This window comes from Pyrus communis, chromosome 11 (assembly GCF_963583255.1).
Source record: "Pyrus communis chromosome 11, drPyrComm1.1, whole genome shotgun sequence".
Lineage (NCBI taxonomy): Eukaryota > Viridiplantae > Streptophyta > Magnoliopsida > Rosales > Rosaceae > Pyrus > Pyrus communis.
The window spans coordinates 21,046,508-21,059,490 of record NC_084813.1 but is presented as its reverse complement, the minus strand read 5'-3'; the positions used below and the strand labels follow the sequence as shown (position 1 = coordinate 21,059,490).

General features: G+C 39.5%; 3 protein-coding genes across 3 annotated transcripts; all 3 read right to left on the bottom strand.

The window, feature by feature from the left end:
- Positions 1-307: 307 nt before the first annotated feature.
- Positions 308-2,316, bottom strand: LOC137709475 (F-box/LRR-repeat protein At3g26922-like). The gene is made up of 3 exons (XM_068448571.1): positions 1,247-2,316; positions 936-1,109; positions 308-827 (listed from the first exon to the last, which is right to left on the bottom strand). Exons 1-3 carry the CDS (start codon positions 2,177-2,179, stop codon positions 543-545), a joined length of 1,392 nt encoding a protein of 463 aa, XP_068304672.1. The 5' UTR covers positions 2,180-2,316; the 3' UTR covers positions 308-542.
- A 2,899-nt stretch (positions 2,317-5,215) lies between these two features.
- On the bottom strand, positions 5,216-8,632 carry LOC137708513 (F-box/LRR-repeat protein At3g26922-like). Its single transcript, XM_068447608.1, has 3 exons — positions 7,435-8,632; positions 6,004-6,177; positions 5,216-5,885 (listed from the first exon to the last, which is right to left on the bottom strand). Exons 1-3 carry the CDS (start codon positions 8,371-8,373, stop codon positions 5,580-5,582), a joined length of 1,419 nt encoding a protein of 472 aa, XP_068303709.1. The 5' UTR covers positions 8,374-8,632; the 3' UTR covers positions 5,216-5,579.
- A 442-nt stretch (positions 8,633-9,074) lies between these two features.
- Positions 9,075-10,692, bottom strand: LOC137709188 (F-box/LRR-repeat protein 25-like). The gene is made up of 3 exons (XM_068448295.1): positions 9,760-10,692; positions 9,569-9,623; positions 9,075-9,347 (listed from the first exon to the last, which is right to left on the bottom strand). Exons 1-3 carry the CDS (start codon positions 10,635-10,637, stop codon positions 9,075-9,077), a joined length of 1,206 nt encoding a protein of 401 aa, XP_068304396.1. The 5' UTR covers positions 10,638-10,692.
- Between the last annotated feature and the right edge of the window lie 2,291 nt (positions 10,693-12,983).

Sequence of the window (12,983 nt, the reverse complement as noted above, 5' to 3'; positions counted from 1 at the left end):
GGGGGCTTTTCTTTTTAACCTATTACGTCCCAAGTTCAAACTTTTCCCTTCATTTTAGTATAATTCAGTGTAAGAGTATATCTTCTATTAAAAAAAAGGAATTGTTATTGGCACTTCAAAATTCTCATTTTACATTCCAAATGTTCTATATTTGGAAAGAAAAATACACTTGTGAGGAGTGTAGAATTAGATTTTTAGAATGCCTATAACACTTCCCTAAAAAAATGTTATCACACATTTGATAGTTGAAATGTAAATAGATAATCATTGTGAGAGATTGTTGAGATTATAAGAATATAGTCCATGATCTCATAAATGTTACTTCTATAAAGATTTCGCGAAATGTCCAAAACCATATTCTCAAGAGACAACTGCGAAAAGTTTGTAGTTGAGGTCCACACGTTGTATACAATTGACTAGTCATGACCATCTAGATGTTCAAGGCCAGCACAAATAAGAGTCAATTATTGAGAGTAAGATATTAAAATGTCGGAATAACAATTGATTACAAATGCATACAACGTCCCTCTCACAATAACTTGTCAATTATCCACAGGTGGTGTTGCAGAGGAGAAAGTACATTTCCAACTTTGGAAATCCTTCCTTTGTAGAACAACCGGAGGAAGCGGCTTCAGAACAACTCTTCGGTTCTCTTCAACCTGGCCAGGAACGAGTACAATCTTTTCCAGAACAACTCCCTGCCTGATTAAGATGTTCACAAAATTAGCTTCATCTTCGGTTCCGGTATACGGTTTGATAGTAACTTGCTTGAGACTCGGGATGCTTAAGTCAACTGGAGTATCTAACAACTCTTCTGATAAAATCTCCTGGAAATTACATGATCGAATTTCAGATGTGCAGCACGGAACCTAAAAAAGAACGATAAGCATAACGAACGCAGAAATATGAAGAATGAAGTGTGTCGAAGTACTCACATTATCTGCTTCAATCTTGTGTTGGTGTTCCAGAATCATTGTCTCGAGATTGGGTGAAAGTTCAATCAGTACAAGCATGCCAATGAGATCATACTGCGTGAACCCTGTTTGTAGCTCTAAGAGCTTCAGATTGTGGAGTCTAAAGCTTTCAGGCAAGAAATCTGATGTCATAAACTGAGAACATATGCAAAGAAAACAACTTCAACAATACAATCCCTTTACGAACGGAAGAAGAATGAAACTGCAAAAAGTTAACCGTAATCAAAACAATAAAAACGATAACTGATGAGAACAGACGTTAGAAAGATTACCTTAAACCACCAGTTTTGCACATAAAGATGCTTCAGATTAGGCACTTGTTCGAGTAGCCTAACAACCCTACTCCAATAACAATCGGATAGATCGATCAGGTGCACAATAACACGAAACTCAACCAGAAATGACGCATTCTTCAGCTCAAACATATAAAAGCTGCAGCAATCAAAACTAATCGAACAAAGGTTTGGGCAATCGACCAAAATCCTCGCTCGGATATAAGAATCATCATAAAAATGCCCAAGTACAAGCTTCTTGAGCCTTTTGCTACATATCTTCAAATGACGATGCCCCCAACAGTTTTGAAGCTCCAAATCCTCCAAACTGGGGCACCCCAGTATCAAATCCCCCACCATCTTGTCCGACAAGTAAACCTGATCGAGAAATAATGACCTAATTGACCGAAACCGCATGGTGGACAGTTCAGGGGGCAATATAACATCACATCGCGTAAGTCGTAATTTCTCAACACACCCATCTCTCAGAACAGAGAAAGGGAAAGCGTACCAGTTAGTTCGGGTACCTTCGTTGTGAAACTTTTTGTGGATGAAGAAGTCGAGATAGAGCTCGCGGGTGCGGAGGCAGGTCACAGCGGATCGCACCCAAGAGTCGACATGGGAGCTGTAGTGATTGTGGTGGATGAAAGAGAGGCGGAAAGTGGAGACCCGGGAATCAGTGCGGGAAACCAGAACACGGTCAACGAACTCGACGTAGAACTGGCGGGTATCCAATGGCGGCTCGCGCAGCGGGAAGAGTTTGTAGTTGAAGTTGAGGGCGGGAACGTGAGACCAGAGGGGGTGCCATTTGTGAGAGATGAGGGAGGCCTGGACGGCGTCGAGTGTGGGGAGGAAGGTGAGGATGTGGAGGAGGATATCATCAGGGAGATCGTTCAAGTTTCGGTTCGTAACTTCATTGCTTACATCTTCCATGCTTTCTCTGGATTGTTGACCAAACGAAATGTGGTTTCTTGATGTGGGAGGAGAGGTTTGGGCGGAGTCTAATCCTCATTAAATATTAAAGTCAATTAACTATTTAATCAGGATATAATAAAGAGAGAATAAACAGTCTGTGTAATCGATTTAATTTCTTTTTCCTTTTTCATAAGAAATAATTTAAGAGCATAGACAAACCATCGTTAACGCTACACCCAAACTTCGAGAGAGAGCAAAAAGAGACTCATTCATCTAGGAGGCGCAGTGTAGTAACCCGTCTCGAAATTTACTGTACGAAGGAGTATCTTTGTAATTTCATTAAGTTTGGGATTTTTTAAAAAATTGTTTTTTGGTCTTAATGTGTGTGCACGTTGGGCCCATTTGTTTTGGTTTTGTTCTTCGGGGTCCAAGTCTCTCTTTCTCTCTTTCCCACTTTGTTCCATTTCTGTCTCTCCCTCGTCTTCGCTCTTCTCTCCTCCACATGAGCAAGGGTGGAGCCAGGATTTTTTTTCTTGGATGGGCTAGCTGAAAACAATACCATAAAATTATATGTTTATTTATTTTTTGCTTATATAAAATTGTATAATAATCAATATAAAAGAACAACAATATATTATATACTATTCTCAAAATCATAATCCGAACCGATAAATTCAAGGACCATATAAATAATTAACCTACTAATTAAATCAAGAATAAGTAAATAAAGGGGGACTAGAGATAGAACTAATTTATAATTTTTAGCGTAAAAAGTATTATTCACTACCTCTCATCTACTAAATATACGTCAAAATAATAATTTGTATTGAAATTGAGTAGGCTATAAGCATGAGTTTACAAAAGAATAGATCTATTCACAAACCCATTTTACTTCCAACACAGCCTAATTAATATTTTGTTAGTGATCATCTTCAATTTATTCGATCCGAACAATCGACAATTAAAAGAGGTGTGTAAAAAGTAAAAATGAGTGCATGGATAGCATTACCCTTACAGAAAACCTCCCTAGGCTACAGCCCACCTTAGCCTTGTGGGTGGCTACGCCATTGCACATGAGCAATCATCGAGACCACCATCATTATACCCACTCCAACGACCACCACCCACACCATCATTCTTCTCTCCTTGTGAGTTCCACGAAATCTGGAGAAAAGGAGAAGCACACAAGCTCTCCACGTCTCATGGCACCGTGGGTGGTCACTGTACACCGCCTCCCCAGTCTCGACCATGGTAAGCTTTTGGAACTCCCTTGATCTTGTTTAGGAGTGTTTTTGAGACGTTTCTAATTAGTTTTTTGTGGTTTTTTGATGAAGAACACCTTGGGAAGACCTTTCCAGTTTCCAGCGAACGCCAGTGGCTTCTAGGCCTTTTTCCGGCCGACTCTGGCCACAACTGAGGAAACTAATGGTTTAGATCTCTTCCTCTTCCCTCGGAGCTCAGGAATTTCCAAGCCGAAAACTGGCCTTCTCTCTCTTTGGTTCCGGCGACCCACCTAACAAACATGCCAAAAGCCGACCCAAGTAACCTAGCCCATTTGGGCAGCCCAAGCCCCAATACAAACCCTTAAGGCCCCAAGCCTTTGGGCTTTACTAACATGGGCCTTCAGCCCAACCCATCAACCCCAAAACCCACTAAACCCAACCCCAGCCCGTTAAACCCAGCCCTCAAACCTTGGGCCAGGCAACCAAACCCAGCCCAGTTTGCCAAGCCCAACCTAGCTGTTAACCCAAGCCAAACTTGATGGAATATTCTAGTGTTGGCTTTTTGTTGACTTTTTTGAAATTTACCAGGGACCCTTCTTAGGGTAATTCGACGTCCTGAATTCGTTTTTGACCTCCGTTTTTCTCAAATTCAATCATTATAGTATAGTTTTATTAATTGGACCATTTATGTGCTTAGGTGCATTTATTGTGGCATTTCCGTCTTCGCTAGTTTGCGTGGCTCTTAGCGACGAAGTATCTTTGAGTGGACCCCTTCTAAAATGCATGTTTTAATAGTAGAAATGCATACATGAAAAGCATGATTTAATGGTTACGTTTTATGAGTAAATTAGATTTACACTTATATTATATCATGCTTTACTGCGAATATTTTGGAATACCATATTTTACCGAACTTATGTTCATTGTAGTATAAATGATGGATGATTATATACTATTTATGAACATGTTTTTACACACTTCTTTATAGTATATATGATGGATGACTATATGCTATAAAGATGTTTTTGAGATATATGTACCTATGTTTGGAAAGAGTATATTCAATGTTTTGTGCTCATCTAGTGGTCACTGTTCTACCTACGGGTGAGAGACATAGTTGTTGGCTTCGGGTTGGGAGAAATAATCTCTGGTTTTGGGCCGAGAGACATAGTTGTTGGCTGTGGGCCGAGAGATATAATTATTGAACACCACGGGTGAATGGGATAACACTAGTTAGCACACTATATACGAGATATGTTTTATGAAGGTTTTATGGCACACCACGGGTGAATGGGATACCACTAGTTACCACACTATATATAAGATATGTTTTATGAAGGTTTTATGGCATGCTAGGGTTTTCGAAAACCTATTACATATTATCTTATGAGTTTTCTTTAAACTCTGGGCGTTAGTATATTGATGACTGTTTCAATAATATATATATATATATATATATATATATATATATATATATATATCAACTTGGTCCACTCATGTTTGTTTTGCGCCCCCTTAGGATTTAGATTCAAAGCGTACAATTCGGCGTCAAGACACTTCCGCATCTGCATCTTCGAGTCCTCTCAATGTATGACCTATTCCTTTGTTCATTCAATTTTATATTATTTCCTTTTAGTGTTCTCAATTAGTTGTTTGCTCTGGACACATTCCTCATTTGCATATTAATTACATTTAAATTTATAAGTCTTATTTATTTTTTGTTCTCATGCATTCTAATATGGCTTCATCACCTTCGAATGTCGGCTAACACGTGCCTACCCTGGTGTTTGGGGAATATCAAGGTCGGGCGTGTCACGCAGAACCTAGCGCAATGACGTTCTAGGATTAATGCAGTCAATCCCATTTAGTCAAATAAGACATTGTATTATCTTATCATGTTGATTGTTGAACAAGTAAGATTTGGTATGACATTGTAAACAAGACCAATTCTAATGGAATCAAAGCATGATAAAGGGAATAATATGGACACGATCAACCTTACAACTATGTCTAATAAAAACACGTCATTTTGACAAAGAAATAAGACGGAAGATATTCGCAAACAAACTCGAAATAAGATTTTGATATCTGTAATAACCATGTAATCTAAGATTCATAATCCAAGTTCAAACAACAGTAAACCTTGGAACAAGACGGAGCCGATGGATTCCCGTTTTAAGCTCAAAGTCCATTTTCTAATTGGAGTTGCGGAGGAGAGAGTAGTTCCAAGTTTGTGAACCCTTTTTATACATAACAACCGGGGGAACCGACTTCAGAACGACTACTCTGTTCTCAACTTGGCCATGAACAAGTACAACTACTCTGTTCTCAACTTGGCCATGAACAAGTACAATCTTCTCTAGGACAACTCCTTGCTCAGTCAAGATTTTCACGAACTTACCTTCATCTTCTGTTCCTGTATACGGTTTGATCATAACTTGCTTGAGACTTGGGATGCTGAACTCAACTGGTTTATCCAACAACTCTTCTGGTAAACTCTCCTGGGAATTACAAGCTCAAGTTTTAATGTGCAGCAAGGAACATAAAAGAGAACGATAAGCAATAGTAACACTGAAACACTAAGCATTGCTATAATTATATGTTTGTAAAAATACTCACATCCGGGTCACACTTGCAAGGGTATACTAGAATCATTGTCTCGAGATTCGGACAAAGTTTAAGCAGTGCAGCTATGCCAACAAGATCATACTGGGTAAACCCAGTTCGTAGCTCTAAGATCTTCAGATTGTAGAGCATAAAACTTTCCGGGAAGGAATCCCTTGATGTCAGAAACTGAAGGCATATGCAAAGAAAACAAATAGGAATATAAGAAAAAGCTCAACAACATAATCCCTTCGCATTCCAGTGGTCACACATAGGCGGAAAAAGCCAGTAAAACGTGATATTTGAAAAATCCCCAATTTCATGAAGTTTAAGGCAAAGAGGTTGGCTCTATCATCTAAGAATGTAATGTTGCACAGAAATGAGGAGTTAGAAAGCGACCAAAAAATGTCAAGCACAGAACCACATGGCTGGTCAGTAGTCACTGAGACAGGCAACCAGATTTCATTTCTGGTGAGACTGATTCTCATATGAAAATATCTCCCAGGATCGGTTAATCATCATTTAATCCTGCTTCTTAGAACTAGTGACAATCAAACTAATAGACAAGACCTTTTCTTGGTAGTTCATATTTCAAAACAGTTCTGTACAATGCCATTATGTTCAAATATCTCATCGATGCACTCTGAGTGAGAATTCCATAGGTTAGATTCTACAAGATCAAACCTATGGGATAAGGAATGATGGAAGGGAATAAATACCCGACCTCAAAGTAAAATAACTTAGTGAACCACAATCAAGTTGGTGCAAAAACCAGCTGAGGAATTTTTTTTCCGTTTCACGACAAATATGTAATCCATACTGAACAAAAATCTACTTTCTGTTCTATCAATAACCAAAAATGCTGGCACGGAAAATGTAGGCTATATTATTCAACATCAAAAGGTTTATTGCAGAAACTTATCTCCCAATGTGATTAATGATAGGACACATAAGATAACAGTCCACAAAGAGCATTATTACGTTTCTTAATTTCCTGTGCAGTTCACCCACCACTTCTTAATTTCCTGGGAGAACAATCTATGACCAACTTGTAAAAGTCAGGAACTAATCATTTCCTCTATCTAGACACGACCGAATTCCTGTAATGATGCTCAGACCTGAAAAACTAATTACCCTTTTCCTCTTCCTTTTAACTCCAAGATTCAGTGACAAGCTAACTAAGGCCTTACTTTCTTATCTCTTTCAATTCCTAAGAGTCTCAATCAAAAATACATGGATATACCACCATGTCCGAAAAACATCCCAATTTCGCCAATCTACGAAAAGCCTTCCGGCAATCACAATACCAACCACATTGCTATATATACCTCACATTTTTGGCATAGTATGCACACACAACAGAAGAAGAAAAAAACTACATAAAGTTAAGCACAATCGAAACAATATGAACAACAATTGATCATAACAGAGATAAAAAAAGATTACCATAAACAACCAATTTTGCACATGAAGGTGCTTAAGATTAGGCACTTGTTCGAGTAGCCCAACAACCTTAATCCAATAAGAATAGGATAGGTGGATCATATGCACAAAATCAACCCGGAACTCAACCAGGGACGAAGCATTCTTAAGCTCCAACCTGAAAAAGCTACAGCGATTAAAACTGATCGAACGAAGGTTCGGGCAATCCACCAAAAGCGTCTCTCTTTGTTTAGAAGATTCAAAGAACATCCCAAGCGTTAGCCTCTTAAGCCTTTTGCTACATATCTTCAGACGACGATGGCCCGAACACTTTTGGAGCTCCAATTCCTCCAAATTGGGGCAACCCAATATCAAATCTTTCACCATCTGATCCGCCAAGTAAACCTGATCGAGAAACAAGGACCGAATCGACCAAACACGCCGAGTGGACAGCTTAGCCGGCAGCGTAAGATAGCAGCGCGTGAGGCCTAATTTCTCAACACACCCATTTCTCAGAACCGAGAAAGGGAAATCGTACCAGTGATTTACAGTTTCCACATCGTGAAAATCGTCGTGGACGAACAAGTCGAGGTAGAGCTCCCGGGCGCGGAGGCGGGTGACGGCGGATCGGACCCATGATTCGACGTGGGAGCCGTAGTGAGAGTGGTAGATGAAGGAGAGGCGGAAAGTGTGGACGGGAGAATTGGCGCGAAAAATGAGAACGCGGTCGACGAACTCGGCGTAGAACTGGGAGGTGTATTCGAGCGGCTCGCGCGGCGGGAAGAGTTGGTAGTCGAAGTTGAGGGAGGGGGCGCGGGACCAGAGGGGCCGCCATTTGTGGGAGATGAGGGAGGTCTGGACGGCGTCGAGTGTGGGGAGGAGGGAGAGGATGTGGAGGAGGATCTCGTCGGGGAGATCGTTTAGGGTTCGATTTGGGATTTCATTGATTCCCAATTCTTCCATGGTTGGTTTGGATTCCTGTTTCTTCAACCGGCAAAAGATTTTATAAACTCTGTTCGAGGAGCTGACTGACGCAGATTTTTCTCTACCCGCCCTTTATCTATTTTGTTAATATTTTATCTTCTTCATTTTTCAAACTTTACCATTTTTTATAAATTATAGAATAATTAATTCATACTAAATTGTAAATTCATCTAATTACAATAGAAAATGATTCAAATTTGAATATAGAGAGAAAGACGAATATTATCAACTTCGCACATGCTGGTGTTTGAAAACGCGTATTAGAATTATTTGAGTTCCTGAGGGATTGGGAAGATTAAAATCGAGTTTCAAGAACATAACTAAAAATAAACCTTCTATTACTTATGATATATTATATTTTTAAAGCTCGTTTGAAAGTATTTTTAAAATAACCGAAAATCATAGATTCTTAAAGCACTTAACACACTTCAAAGTGCTTTTTTAAGATTCACATGCATTTTTATTAAATATTGGTTTCAACAATATTTTCTTATAAAAAATGCTTTTAATCACCTTTAAAGCAAATCCCAAACCAGCATATTAACTTGCTCAAGAAAAAAAAAAAAAAAATATGCCGCAAAATCATTCAAAAATTCTCTTTTTCAACTGGAAAATCTGCTTAGAACTCGATCAAAAAGTCTTGTTTCAGAATTCTGGATTCGCCATTTAAAGCTCGGAGTCTATATACCATTTGGTGCTGCGGAGGAGGCCGTACTTCCAACTTGCGAGACCCTTCTTCTATATACCACCGGAGGAAGCGACTTCTTCTCGCCATTCTCAAAACCTTGGAAGGGAACAACTACAATCTTTTCCAGGGCGCCTTCGTGCCTCATCAGGATTTTCATAAACTTATCATCGTCTTCGCTCCCAGTATACGCTTCCATTGCAACTTGCTTGAGACATGGCATTTTGAACTCGACCGGTTTATCTAACAACTCTCCTGATAAACTCTCCTGGGAATTAGAAGATCATGTTTTAGATACGAAGCACGGAACTAAGTAAAATGATAAGCAATAGCAACATGGTAACATCAAGCATTGCTATAAAATGTGTGTAAAAGTACTCACATCTTTCTCCACCTTGAAAAGGAACTCGAGAACCAGTGTCTCGAGATTGGGACAAAGTTTAAGCAGTAATTTCTAAAGGCAATCTATGAATGAAATGTTAGACTAACCACATTGCTAACATATTTGGGCATAATTACCACAATGAAGTAAAACAGTAAGGAACTGCTTAAAGTTAACGAAAATCGAAACAACAAAAACAACAATTGATCAAAACAGAGGTACAAGAATTTACCTTAAACCACCAATTTTGCACATTGAGAATCTTAAGATTAGGCGCTTGTTCTACAACCCTAACAACCTTACTCCACTGATGATAAGACTGATGGATTCGGTGCACGAAATCGGCACGAAACTCAACCAGGTAAGAAACATTCTTAAAAGTAGACTCCTCAAAGGCACAATCGAACAAATGTTGGGGCAATCAACCAACAATGTCTGTCTCTTTTCAGGATCATCAGGAAAATAATACCCCAATACAATTCGCAGCCTTTTGAGCCTTTTGCTGCATATCTTCAAATGAATTGGCCCGCAACACCCAAGAATCTCGAAAGCCTCCAAATTGGGGCAACCCAGAATCAAGTCCTCCACCATCTGGTCCGTCAAATAAACGTCGTCGAGAACCATTGACCCAATCGACCCGAACCGCATGGTGGGCAAATTCGCCGGCAGATTGAGATAACACCGCGCGAGGCTCATTTTCTCAACACACCCATTTCTCAGAACAGAGAATGGGAAATCGTACATGTGGTGATCCTCGGTCTCGGCTTCTTCGGCGTTGTGAAAATTTTGGTTGATGAAGAAGTCGAAGTAGAGCTCCCGGGCGCGGAAGTGAGTGACGGCGGATCGAACCCAGGAGTCGACATGGTAGCGGTAGTGATTGTGGTAAATGAGAGAGAGGCGAAACGTGTGGATCGGGGAATCGGAGCGGGAAATGAGAACGCGGTTGACGAAATCGGCGTACAATTGGCGGGTGTCCAACGGTGGCTCGTAGGGCGGGAAGAGTTGGAAGTTGAAGTTGAGGGAGGGGACGCGGGACCAGAGGGGCAGCCTTTTGTGGGAGATGAGGGAGGTTTGAACAGAGTTCAATGTGGGGAGGAAGGTGAGGATGTGGAGGAGGAGGTCCTCCGGCAGATCGTTCAGGTTTCGAGTGTTTGTGATTTCATTGCTTCCCTCCATCTACATGTCGATCATGGAGGTCTCGACTTTCGTCGGATTTTGGTTAATAAAAGCTCTGGGGGGTAAGGATGTAATTTCCCCTCGGGTCTAAGTCTCCTTCGTACTTGGATTCTTTAAGTTACTTACCAACTTTCCTAAAAAATATTACGTTATGTACCAAATGAACAGAACATCTTGAATGTACATTATATAATGTACAAAGGTATTAGTATGCTTCATACGTCTATTACATAATGTACTTATATAAAGCGACAAACCAAATTTGACCATACATAACGTATCAACTTCTAATATGTTTGAAAAAGGGTTGTTGTACAAACCAATAACTAAATATTAGTGTTCGTACTAAAGAATTAGCAAGTGCCAAATCAACGTTACAAAATGTACCTTAACATCAGTATGTATCAAACTAACAATACATAAGATACCAATACGAATGGTTGAATTTGGGATAGGATAGGCTAGGCTTTGATTCAAACTTCTTAAAACTTTTTTTAATAGGATAGGCCTCGATCCTTCCCTCTTATTCCGGTAAACATGTAATTTATATGAAGAAATAAGATGGAGAAGGATCCAAGAAAGAAAACCCAAACAAGATTTTGATATAATCATCTCATCTAAGATTCAAAATCCAAGTTGAGAAAACAAGAAACCTTGGAATGAGGCGGAGCCAATGGATTCCCCATCTAAAGCTTGGAGTCTGAACGCTCTTCGGCGAAGGAGAGAACGTGCTTCCAATTCTGTATATCCTTTCTATTGAAAACCATTGGAGGATACGACTTCTTCTCACCAAATTTGCAGGGAACAAGTACCAGCTTTTCAAGGACAACTTCTTGCCTAATCAACATCTCGATAAAGTCAACTTGAGCGTTATGTACTTTCAATGTAACTTGCTTGAGACGTGGCATGCTGAACTCAACTGGTTTATCTAGCAACTCTCCTGGTAGACTCTCCTGGAAATCGGAAGATCAAATTTTAGATATGGAGCACAGAACATGGCAAAAAAATGATGAGCATAAGTAATACAGAAACATCAATTCTGTATGTAAAAGTACTTGCATCTTCGCTAAACTTGCAAAGGTAATCCAGAACCATTGTCTCGAGATTGGGAGAGATTTTAAGCAGTGCAGCCATGCCAACGAGATCATATTGGGTAAACCCTGTTCGTAGCTCTAAGTGGTTCAGATTGTACAGCATAAAACTTTTGGGGAAAGTATGCTTTGATGTCAGAAACTGAGGGCATATGCACAGAAAGCAACTATGAATGTTAGAAGATGTTCCATAACATAACACCTTTAGAAACCAGTGGTTGTACGTTGGGAAAAAAAACCATAGAGGCTAAGCAGTAATGAGGTGGAGGTGGACAGAGTTCGAAACAGACCAAAACACGTATAGCACAGAAGCACATGGCTGCTCCCAGAAACTCTTCAAAGCCACAACATTGAGGAGAAAAACTAACTCTGCACAATGGCATGATTAAGCATCAACGAATCCTGAAATGAGTGATCATCCAGATAGAACCCGCTTTTATATAAGAAACAATAGACAGGACCTTTTCTTGGTAGTTCAATTTTTGACAACAATTCCGTGCAATGAGAACTCCATGCCCAAGTGAAAGTTTAATAACTTATTGCACCACAAGCAATTAGGTTCAAAACCAGAGTAATGAGAAAGTTTATTATTAATCACCGCGTCCGAAAAACACCAAATTAAACCTATGTTTGAGGAGTCTTCCACATAATCAGAATTCAGTATGGCAACCACGTAGCACGAAATTTTGGCATAACTTCCACACAAAAAAAGTGAAACTGCTTAAACTTAACCTAATTTGAAACAATGAGAACAGATTGATCAGAACATAAACAACAATAGAAATGCCCTAACTATTATGAAACTCACAACTAACTGCGCTATAGGCAATGAAGAACGATAATCAGAGTGAATAGAAGTTTTACTTTCCTGACAAACTCACCTCTGATATCACTATGCCAGAAGCAGAATCCTAATGCACGATATCTAGTCTTAATTCACCTATTTAATGACCAATTTGCACAAATTAAGCACTGATTATTCCCTCTGTCACTTCAAGATTTAAGGACAAGCTAAAAATCCTCTCTCATGTTATTATATTAAGACACAAACTCATTCAAAAACACACGGCTATATCTCAAAGTCCGAAAAACATTAAAATGTAGCCTATCAATGTCATCAGAATACCAAAATTTAGCTTAAAGTTGGTGAAAATTGAAATACAAAAACAATAATTGATCAAGGCCAAAGTTTTGGGGAATTACCTTAAAACCACCAATTTTGCACACTAAAATGCTTAAGATGAGGCACTTGTTC

Excerpts from the sequence above, each read along its gene's own strand:
- LOC137709475 (XM_068448571.1), bottom strand. The coding sequence starts at position 2,179 with ATGGAAGATGTAAGCAATGAAGTTACGAACCGAAACTTGAACGATCTC. Across the intron at positions 1,110-1,246 it reads TGCAAAACTGGTGGTTTAAG|TTTATGACATCAGATTTCTT; the intron begins GTAATCTTTCTA and ends ATATGTTCTCAG. Across the intron at positions 828-935 it reads ACAAGATTGAAGCAGATAAT|GAGATTTTATCAGAAGAGTT; the intron begins GTGAGTACTTCG and ends TGTAATTTCCAG.
- LOC137708513 (XM_068447608.1), bottom strand. The coding sequence starts at position 8,373 with ATGGAAGAATTGGGAATCAATGAAATCCCAAATCGAACCCTAAACGAT. Across the intron at positions 6,178-7,434 it reads TGCAAAATTGGTTGTTTATG|TTTCTGACATCAAGGGATTC; the intron begins GTAATCTTTTTT and ends ATATGCCTTCAG. Across the intron at positions 5,886-6,003 it reads CTTGCAAGTGTGACCCGGAT|GAGAGTTTACCAGAAGAGTT; the intron begins GTGAGTATTTTT and ends TGTAATTCCCAG.
- LOC137709188 (XM_068448295.1), bottom strand. The coding sequence starts at position 10,637 with ATGGAGGGAAGCAATGAAATCACAAACACTCGAAACCTGAACGATCTG. Across the intron at positions 9,624-9,759 it reads CTTATCATCAGTGGAGTAAG|TTCCTTACTGTTTTACTTCA; the intron begins GTTGTTAGGGTT and ends AACTTTAAGCAG. Across the intron at positions 9,348-9,568 it reads CCAAATATGTTAGCAATGTG|GAGAGTTTATCAGGAGAGTT; the intron begins GTTAGTCTAACA and ends TCTAATTCCCAG.